Consider the following 11,676-nt stretch of genomic DNA (forward strand, 5'->3'; position numbering starts at 1 on the left):
TTTTTGCTTAATGTTAAGGTATTGATAGTTTTTGTTCTATTCCTTCATTTAATGTATTTCTCCTAAAAAAAATTAATAATTTTTATTAAAGCGTAGGGTTTTCTAATCCCTAAACAAATTCCTTTTTTAAAATAAAGTGATTTATTTTAAATTTAGCAATAATCAACTTCCTATTTATAGAGAATATATATATATATATATATATATATATATATATATATATATATATATATATATATATATATATATATATATATATATATACAGTGCACTCCCGATTATCCGGGTTAATCACCGGGACAGGTCGCACGGACAATCGAAAAGCACGGATAATCCGAAAACTCCTTTTATTAAAGAAAAATTCAATATCAGTACAAAAAATATAAAAATTACTGACATTTGCATGCATAATATCAAACTAAGAATTTTCCTTATTAAAAAAATGTGTAATGCGTCTTCGCCGTATATCGATACACATATTTTACGAACCGCAGTAATGTCAGCTTAATCAAATCCTCCCATATAATCTAATAAAGTTTCCACAGAGCAGTAGAATGAGAAATTGTATTTCATTCATTTACTACATCTTCTGCATCAGTTACTATCATCACTATTTGATTTAACAACATAACGATGTGGCATCAGTCAAATACTGGTAGCCAGGCTCACATGCATCACTTTGAAACCAATCTTCTAAATTTTCTTCATCAGGAATTTCGAAACCTTAGCTTGTTCGAGAATACTGTTATCATATTTTTCTTGAACATCTGAAGAAGATTGTTCATCAAGCGGTAATCTTTCTCCAAGATCGTGATAACGTAGACGATTTTAATTTTGATCAGGCTGCTGATATTCCATATACTTCAATCCAATAACGAACATTGCTTCCAAACATTTGGTAGTGTTATAACTTCATGAATCAAATTTTTTTAATCTTGAAAATGTTTCTCTTTATCTTTTTTGTGTGACTCCAGAATGAGCGTTGTATACATTAAATGTACATACCTTCATTGAAAGCATTGAACATGTTTCTCTCTCAATGTATATATATATATTATTATTGTTTTTTTTAATGCATAGAATTTTCTAATCCCTAAGCTAATTTTTTTTTCTTTCAAATTTAATAATTTTGAAAACAGCTATATTCAATTTATAAACAAAATATATGTATATATTTAAGGATCTGTTTAGGATCCTTTGCTCAGGTTTAAGATTTTTTTTTTTTTTGAATAATCACTAAAACACTGTGATATTTTATTAATCTAACATATTTTTCCTTTTTTTTTTAATAAACATTTTGACATATTTTTTTTAATTGATTTACTTTGTATGCAATTAAAAATGTCCTATTTAACTATTCATAAAACTCTCAAAGTATAAATCTTCATATGTATAGATTTATTTTGAGCAAGAGAAATTTGTATAAATTTATGTATTTCACTTTCTGAAATCATTCTTTAACAATAAACATCTTTCAATATTGTGGAATTCAATTTATTTCTATATTCAGCTTGGAGTTAGCTCCATGGATGCAACACATTCATAACTACCTAATATTTTTTTTCTTGTCTTTTCTTAAAATAATTAGTTACCTGACTTTATGGACCTATGAATTAAAACTATCAGAGTAATATAAATTTTAAATTTCTAGATAATAAACTTTTTTATCTTCTTGAAATTGTTTTGAAAAGTGCATAGTGATTGTTAAATGAACTTGACCTAATATTAACTTTACCAAGAATTCCATTTGTTTTAAAAATTCTGTCAAATTGAAAGGTTTTTTCTAAAAGTTAGAAATACGAAAATTCTAACGGCTAAATAAAAATGGAGAAAGCTTGGATGGATGGATCTCTTATTTAACTTAAAAGACTAAACTCGACAATTTAAATCAAATTAAGAACCCTTCAAAACCGCCCTCCAAGCTTCGTTAAAAAGCATGGATTAACTAGAAATAGAAAGATGTATGAGCGCACAACGACGCAGCAAGTAAGATGGCGGAAAACTCTCGCGGTTGCTTCACCTTGAAAAGAGTCGGCCAGTGGGAGTGTCTTCTCCACTTAATCCTAGCTCCATGATTAACACTGTACAAGCGTGAAGTAATTGCTGCCTGCTGGAGGTAGTGGAGATCTGAATTAGATAAACTTATATGCCTAAGGTACTCTATGGATTCATTTATTCTTTAGATTTCTACTGTATTTATCTAGTTTTCTACGTTTAATAAGAGTAACACTGTACAAGCGTGAAGTTATTACTTTCGGCTGGAGTTAGTGCTTTGTTGAATTAGACAGACGTATATAGCAAAGGTACTCAATAGATTCTTTTATTATTCTTTAGATATCTGGGAAGAATAATTAAGTGTTAAAAATGATACCAGAATCTGATCAAGTATCATGGAGAAGTTGGCATTAGGATCTGTTTCTTATTCTCCAAAGAGCAGAGACGGAAAGAGGAGTATGATTTTTTAAAACCACACAAATTTTCCAATTTATAATTATTATCAGTCTTCAAATGTCTTTTTTTTTCATTCTGGCGGGATTTAATAATACATAAGAAGGAAATCTCCGAATATCAGAACTGCTAGAAAGTTTTAAAGCATCATTATATGAATCCAAAAATTATACCTTCTGCATTTAGAAAAAAATTACGATATTTTCATAAGCAATAATTTTTATATTAGTCACTTTTTTACTTTCTCTCAAAATCATATAAAATTTCAAATATAATAATAATTTTATTAAATTCGCATAATTTTAGGATTAAATTTATTTTAAGTATTTATTCTTGAAGTTTAAAAAATATTTTTAGATTTTTCGAAAAAGTCTTTGCGCCAATCTCATCGCTGCTACAACTCTGTATAATTGAAATCTTGAGTGTTCCTGGAAAACTAAAATGATTGCACAGTTTACTCTTTTCACAATTATAAACTGAAAAGCATAAGTGCTTTCATTTATTTTTGTTTTATTTTTTAAGAAAGAAACAGCCAATTGTAAAAAAAAACGAAAGAAACAGACAACCAATAGAGAAAACTGTCATTTTTATTCAACTTTCATCATATATGTATTCTACATTCAAAGAGAATCTGGTATAACTAAGTCTAAGACGCTTTTCTTTGTTGGTTTTCCAGGTCCTACATCGTATTTTTCCTCAACTTCACCGTAGCATCTCTAGAAGAAGAATATAGAAACTTTAAGTTGAATGTTGTAATTAAATGCTCTAAACTAAAGAAAAACTAAATGCCTTAAACTAAGTTTAAGATGTAAATCAAAGAAAATAAGAACTTTAACTTTATTCTTTTTTATTTCAATCCTTTTAAATTAGTCCAAATAGTAATCTTTTAGGAATTAAAAATAGGAAAAAAGAAGAAGAAGGAAAAGATTCCTCTTATTTGACTATATTATCTATTCGGTTATTTATTATTCACAATTCTAACCATGTTTTTATATAAATGTCAACAAAAGGCCATTTACAAACAACACGTTAGAAAAATTTAAGCAAAATTCCTAGCAATAATTAGAAATTGATCAACAAATTAAATAAGCGAGAAGTAAAAAAATCATGAACAATCTCATGTGATTTGTAAACAAACAAGCCAAAACCACTTTTTACGAATAATTAAATAATTTTATCGTAAGACAAATTATACCATATTTGTAAAATAGGAAGGTCAGTCCTTCTTGCTCTCTTCGAAATAACGGGTGAAGTTTCGTCCTCTGTTTCTTGTGTCCGTGATATTTCCGGGCTGATGTGTTCAAAAGTAATGCATCAAATGAGTACATATTTTGTATATACTCTTAGTTTTAAACAATTTTCTTGAACAAAAAAAAATAAATTTTATGAGCGCTTTCGTCAAAATTATTCGATTATTGTACTAATTGTTTTAATGCGTAGAATATCATGATGAAGTCATGAAAACATACTTATGTTTCCCCTTACGCATTATAAAAAAAATGATGAGAAAAAGTCCTAAAAGAATTTTTTTTAATAAAAGGGCCACGCAATACTCACTTCGTTTTCAGCCATGTGTTCCTGTAAAAAAAAATTTTTTTTTAGAAATCACTATTTATTAATTAGCATTTAAGTGAAAATCAGAAATATTTCAAAATAATTTCCAAACTTAAATAAATCAGATTGTGGAGTAAGTTTGTAGATAACGAACAATTTTGTTTCTCTCTAAGTGTATTAAGTTTCCAAATGATCGAAATTGTACTACTTAAACTAGTAATAAAAGGAATAATTCATGTAAAACTCAGGAACTTTTAATTTAAATGAACGTTAGCTGTAATCGTTAAAATATACCTGGGAAGAAGCCTTGCGAAATGGAAGAACAGTTAGCACAAGTTAGAGAAAGACATTGCAAAGATGCATCGATTGTAGTGTGTAGGTAAGGAATTCGAATTCCGCTAAAACCTTGGCGCAACTTTGTGATGTTCTACGCTATCTTGTGCTATCTGTTCATCAAGTTTATATAAGGTTTATAAGCTGAACTTGAACTTTGTTAGAAGCATACAAGCCTGCATATCTATGTGTAACAACAAATAAATATTAATAAATAGATGCATCCAGTATTGTCGTGTTGCTAACCGGCCTGTGTAGGGAGCAGGGAACTGTCCTTGCATCAGAAAGGTCCTGGGTTCGAATCCCGGGCAAGGCATGGATGTTTCTTTCTCTCTCTGTGTGTTCTATGTCCTTTCTCTTTTGTATGTGAATGTGACCCGCCCTATAAACGGATTGTGGTTGTGTGAATGGCGTGGCAGAAGTGGAATTCCTGGCCATAGGTGGCGCTACTGAAAAACAGGAACAATCGCACCCCCACTGCCTAAACTGGCATACAACAACAACAACAAGTATTGTCGTGTTATTCGAAACTGCTACCTCTACGCTTTTTACTTAGGATGTTGGGACACCATGATGCATAATAAATTATTGCTTTAGTTTAGCCTTGTTTAGCCTTGTACAGTATATTTACAAGCATGTTTCTTATAGTTATATAAATTGAAAGATGTTAGCTTTTAGCTTACATAGAAATAAAAACAATTAATCAAAAATAAATCTAACAAGCGTTTACAAAAGTTATCAAATGGAACATTTTTGCGTCATCTCATGTTTTACTAGTAACGAAATTACCAACTTTCTCTGTAAAATTACCAGCACTTTCGGTAAAAATTTCTGAATTTCTTACCTCATTTACCCACTAACAACATTTAATCAAGTCACACTTCGTTACTAATGTTACCAAAATTGATTACCATAGCGCTATGGTAAAAGTTACTGAATTTTTTGGGGTTCCCCCCTAGCTAGATACACATTAAATTTTACCATTTTTCTCAACTCAAATTAGAGAAAATATTTATAATCAAAGCAATAGTTTTCGCCACTTTTATTAGGATTTAAAATTACTGTTACACATTGAACATTCACGACACAGTTGAAATCGTGTTGAAGTCAGACAAACAGGACATTTTGTTCCAAAACATTTTTAGTTTTTTTTAATCGTAATTTTAGTTTTTTTAGTCTTAATCTTAACTTTTTTAGCAATTTATGTACGATCTTGTACAGCATGTATGAAAACTTGGATGCATTTTTCTAAGTACAATTCGATTAATAGAACAGTTCAATTTATAGCAAATTTTTTACATTCATTATCGATTACATTGTGAATAACAACTTTAACTGTTACGTTCGAAGGGAAGTGCACATTTAAATTCTTAAATATATCAAATTCTGTACAAGTTTATGATTTTATTTTATCTTTCAAACTCATACAGAATTAGTGAAGGAAATAAACTATAATTCATAATATCGAACTTAGGAAAGAATAATCTTAAAAGGGTAAAATATTTTAGTAATTTTTTTAGAAAATGCTAAAATGTTATAATTTTTGAAATTGTTACAATAAAAATTAATTTCTTTCATTGATTTAATGGTATTGCTTTATATGGTTCAACATAATGTACTTAATTTTCTTAGAGATTTTTACTTTATTTAGAAAAGATATCTTAAAATTTATTTTGTACTTTGCAAGACTAAACTACACATTTATCGACACTATAAGAAATTCCGGATAAAATTCCAGTAAAAAGTTTTGGCATTCTGAGTGCAGTATCCGTAAAAGATTATACCATAATTTTCACAGTAATCTTTATTTAATTACAGTAATTCTGTACATATTGCTGTGAAAATGACGATACATGAGAATTTTTTTGTTCCATAAAATTTTGCGGAAAAAATAACTGACACTCTCTGTGCCAGTACTCTTTACAGTAATTTTATCTGAAATTATTCACGGTGAAGTAGGAAATTTGTAGGATGTTAAAGATTTTCATATTTATACAAGTCTTACTTATTTTTCATTTGTCAACTATAATAATAATTGACTATTTTTATTCAGTCAATAAGTATGTTTTTTCAAATTTTTATTTTCAAAATAATTACTTACTTCCGTGATTTTACCGTTTTCAATATGACCTCCCATGCAATCAGCGAACTGCAAATAAAAAGTAGTTTAAATTATTTTTTATTTAAAATTTTGAAAGAATAGCTTGTGGATAATTAAAAGGATATAAAATTCTTAACCATCATTTTACAGTTAAGGAATTAATTTTTTGTAAAATTTATAACAACTAAGAACTTTCGAGAACTAAAATTTCATTCCAAAATTTTAAAATTTTAAATATAAATATTATTAATTGCATAATTACTTCTGTTTTTCATCTTCAGGCAACCTTCAAATGTTTTTTGAATTGTTTTTGGTTGAGTCCACCATATGCATTGCTAACCATCACATCATATTCTTCAACCAACCATAACAAATGATTGCGTTTTAAAATGCTAGGTTAAAGTAATCTTTGCTTAAAGCTAATCCAAACATATCGCATTAATTAAAACGGATGATAAAAAAGCACCATAAAAGTTAAGAAAGTATCTTTGTTTTGCATCTGGCATCGATATTTGCGAATGTTACATGATGAAAAAATATAATAGAATTTAGTAGTAAAACGGATAAATAATTCGCAGTGCAATAAATAATTCTACATATTTAAAACCGCAGGCATTAACTTGGCTCACTTATTTTTAAACTACTGATAATTCCATAAGATATATTATTATTAAGCATGCTTTAGTTGATACTTCTATATGAATAATGTTCACGTCATCAACAAAGAATAAGAAATATTAGCTCATTTTCCCCATTAATTTTTAAATTCTTGCTCAAAAGTCCTCAATCGGGACTTTCTAAACATTTATTTTCTTAAAATCTACAAAAAAATTAAGACTTACCGTTTTAAATTTTTGACGGTCTTTGCAGGCTTCAACAAGATAAGGATAGGTTTTATCTACATTTTCTGGAAGTGCATCTGGAACGGCGGCTTTCTTACATTCATTAATGAGTTTCAATTGCTTAATTGAAATACAAAATATAATAAGTACATGAAGGCCATTTTAAATTGTGAACAAAGAAATCGTTTACTACATGAATAGATAAATACATAATGATTTAACAAAACTTGTTCCAGTTCATAATACATTGAAATATAAATAATTATTATTATTGAAATTAAATGTGTTATAAAATTTGGAAAACAGAAAGGCTAAGTTTATTACCTATTAGAACATTAATTTTGATTAGACGGCGTAGTAAAAATTAACTTAAAAAAAATATTTAAATTTAATTCGTATAAAATTTAATTTTTCTACTAATAGTTTGTAATTTTTATCAAATAACTTAATTTCGGTCAGGATAGCCTAGTTAGTAGGGCACTGGGCCCATGTCTAAGAGTTCGTGGGTTTCATCCCCGCCAGCCGAACACTCCCCGTGTAGTAAATGGTGACTGATGCACGTTAAATCTGTTGAGTTTCAAAGTCCTCCGTGTTCCCATAAGAAATCCATACCTCTGGTGGTACTGATCCAGGAGTTTCCTTGTCCTCTGGATGGGTTCAACAATACAAGGTTACGGAGTTGAACATCAGTAGTCTTAAACCCAAAAATTGGGTCGGCTGCTCAACCACGAATATATTAAAAAAATAATAATAATAACTTAATTTAAAAGCTCAGCTGTGTGCATTAAAACATATTTCGAGCATTTTACCCTTTGGCACAGATTTGACCCTGGGGTCCCTTTTATACATCTTTTTCCTCCGACTCTCCAAATTACAAGTAAAACAGATTTTGATATTTCATTATTTTATTTTTGTTTTTTTTATTTATTATAGAAAATAATCTAATAGTTACTTAAAAATCTATTTGTTTCAGTATTTGTTTAAAAATATAAAATATTAAATTTTTTATTCATATTCAAGAATTTTTCAATAATTAGTTTGTAAATTAATGAAAATTTATAGATGAATTACTGTTTTTCCTTGTCCTAAATAACTGCAAAAGAGTGCAAATTTGAAAAAGTACAATAAATTTTGAACAAAATAGGTTTTTAAGAGGAATCTAATACATTTACGTGCATAAGCAAGGTTTAAGCACATAAATTTACAAAAAAACATCAGTTCTTCTAAAAATAATTTTTACAAGCTTATTTTAAAATATCTTATGATTTTTTCTAGCTTATTTTTATTTCAGAACATTTTATTTCACCTTTTTCTACCTACTTTTCCTGTTTAAGGATTCTTATAGCAATTTTAACCGGGGGGGGGGGGGGGAATCAGACTGGGAGTTGTATCGTTACATTTACATGCATTTTTGTAATGTTTTCACGATCAGAATAATTTTATTTTTAAAAAAATGTTAAAAATGAAAAAATAACGTCTTACCTCTTCCGGAATTAAAGTGTTGCATTTATCGAATTCAGCACCTATTTCTTCGGTGAGTTTCGCTACACAAAAAATATTGATAAGGAAGTTAGATTTCATTTTTCTCTCCAAAAATAGTTTAATGAAATAATTAAAAGACCTATTTACCACAAACTTTCTTCTTTTCAAAAGCACTAACCGATGCAGCACAAAATACTAATATGATCCAAAATAGGTGCATTTTGTCAGAGAATACTCAACAAAGTGAAACACTGAAATCATTTGATTAGTGGGAATAAGAAATCGGACTTAAATAAAAGAATCTAATGTAAATAATTTATACTACAATATTTATATACATAATAATTATGAACAATAAATTATATTACAATATTTATTTTTTAGTCTTTTCACTAGAGTTATTCAAAATTAAAATTATTTTTTTTACATCCACATCATATAATTCAGCTTTTCCTTTCAACTTTTATACCTATCAATATAATCATATGTAAATATATTTTGCTGGAAAATGGGTAAACTAATAATTAAGAACAAATTACTTTCTGGTCATCAAGAGATGAACTAACAGCAAATTTGCTCTCAGTGAGATAAGGGGCCAACTCTTAATTACCAGATGTAGCTACTTCAATTTTATCCATTTATCCATAATGGCAATTAATCGAAAGATTGCTGCCCAGAGGTTAACTTTATTTTTAATCGTTTGGCAGTTTGAATGTATTCAAATCCATAAACATATGTCCGTTATTCAGAGGCTGTCTTTATTTTGAAGTTAGTAAGTATTGTGTTTTTGTGGAAGTATTGTGTTTTTTTTAATTAATTGTAGATTTTTTTGGAAATAAAAGTTGCATTTTAAAAACCAAAAATAGCAATTTTAAATAAGGTCGAAAAGCATGGAAAACGCAGAATAACACACAAAATTTATAAGGGAAAAATAAAATGCAGTAAGATCTGTATGATGCACAAAACGGGTAAAAAAACGGACCACCGAAAAAAATCGAATCTTCACGTTCTAGGACTCAAACTTAATGGTTCGAAAGTGCGACCTCAAATGTTCTATTCGATTAGTGCAGAAGATATTTTAAGTTACAAAATCAGACACAAAAATGCACTTTCTTTGAATAAACATACCTTTTATTCGACGGATTCACATTTCTGACCCCCAAAACATAAGGGGTAACTTTTATATTCACAGTCCCTAAAAACTATTGTGTATCGATTAAAAATTCAGAATAACTAAAATCATGTTTTTCTGCCCAGTTCAATGTAAAGGAATCTCATTTTAGTGATAATAAGTTCTATATTTTCCCAAAAGAACGATGATTTTTCTCTCAAACGTTTATGAATCTAAAATATCGTTCCTAAAAATTTAAAAAGATCGAGTGAATCAAAATTTAAGAAAAAAAATTTTTTAGATAATATTTTTTTCTTATATTTTAGGAAATTTCATGACGTACTTAAATTTTAGTGTTACTATAAAGTTTAAAAAAAAATGAATTTTTGAATTACGTTTTCTTTTCTTTCTTTTTTTTGTAGAAAAAAATTTAAGAAATCTTATATAATAACATTAATACTTGTAAGATTATTTCTTTAAAAAGACTAAAGTTTACCTGGCAATGTGTTCGTTCTAAAAGAATCATCTGCATTCGAAAAGGATCACGTATCTCCTTTTAAGTAAAACCCAATTTTCATTAAACTTATTTTAACTAACAGGTGTTACAATATGTAATAGCTGTCATAAAAGTAAGTCGATGTTAAATATCATTTTTCTTCCTGTCACTTGATATCAAGGTGATGTATCAAAAGTTTTATAAATGCAACATGTGTTTGGTGCTGCCTATTACAAATCATTTCATTTCAAATTACGAGACTATCAGAATAATCAATTTTGAATTTTTCTATGAAAATAAAAAGGAAATATGCCTCATTTTTAAGTTAACCATTTCTGTTTTTTTTTCTTTTCAAAACCATAAGTTCGAGTTAAAAATTTTAACATATGCTGAAAATAATTTTTCTTGAAAAGCAAAAAATATCTTCATACAAAATTCCGATACTCCTATTTTCTCTTTTCTTTTCAAAACCATACGTTCAAATTTTAAATACTACCATACGCTTAAAATAATTTTTCTTGAAAATCATAAAATATATTCATATAAAGTTCCTATGTTTGTTCTGTTTTTTTTTTTTTTCAAAATCATGAGTTAGAATTTAAAATGTTACCATGGGTTGAAAATAATTTTTCCATAAAATCATAAAATAATTTTTGGTAATTATTATTTTACATTCGTTACGTTTTGGTAATCGTTTTTATCGTTGAAAATAAAAGTAACACATATTTTAGTTCTGATTAACTTAGAAAACCAGGGTCTGTTTTTTACTCACTAAAAATAAAAACTATTCATACCACCCAGAAAAAAAACAATATGAAAGGTTAAATTGGGATTAATACATATACTGTTGTTAGCATTTTTTCATATGGATGTAGTAACCTGGGAAATGCTTGTACTGGGTGATCTATAATCACCACTTTTAATACATACTTTTAGAATATATTCCCCGTATATTGCAAATTGCTCTTTGGAAAGCCTGGTGGCTCAGGAGAGAGAGGTGACCTCCCAAAGTAGTGACCCAAGTTCGAATCTCAGGGATGACTAGTTGATACGAACTCCATACCCGGCTTCCACCGACCACAATTATGACGTTAAATATCTTCAGTGGTGGACGGATATCATGGGTTAGAGTCCCCTTGCCGTCAAGCTAAACTTGGTATGTCTCGTGGTTTCCTCACCATGTACCGCAAATGAGGGTTAGTTCCATCAAAAAGTCTTCCCCGTAGGCAAATTACTCCTAATCCTTGATCCAGTAGTTCCCTTGTCTTCTGAATTAGCTTCAAAATTACAAAGCTATTAGGTTGAACAC

General features: G+C 28.5%; 1 protein-coding gene across 1 annotated transcript; it reads right to left on the reverse strand.

Moving 5' to 3' along the window:
- Positions 1 to 3,017: 3,017 nt before the first annotated feature.
- LOC107442338 (uncharacterized) lies at positions 3,018 to 10,505 on the reverse strand. Its single transcript, XM_016055879.3, has 7 exons — positions 10,368 to 10,505; positions 8,908 to 9,011; positions 8,761 to 8,822; positions 7,279 to 7,398; positions 6,437 to 6,484; positions 4,006 to 4,026; positions 3,018 to 3,164 (listed from the first exon to the last, which is right to left on the reverse strand). The coding sequence occupies exons 2-7, from the start codon at positions 8,978 to 8,980 to the stop codon at positions 3,069 to 3,071; spliced, it is 420 nt and encodes a 139-aa protein (XP_015911365.1). The 5' UTR covers positions 8,981 to 9,011; positions 10,368 to 10,505; the 3' UTR covers positions 3,018 to 3,068.
- Between the last annotated feature and the right edge of the window lie 1,171 nt (positions 10,506 to 11,676).

Source organism: Parasteatoda tepidariorum, chromosome 1 (assembly GCF_982258835.1).
Source record: "Parasteatoda tepidariorum strain Cologne lab strain chromosome 1, Ptep-v5.0, whole genome shotgun sequence".
NCBI lineage: Eukaryota > Metazoa > Arthropoda > Arachnida > Araneae > Theridiidae > Parasteatoda > Parasteatoda tepidariorum.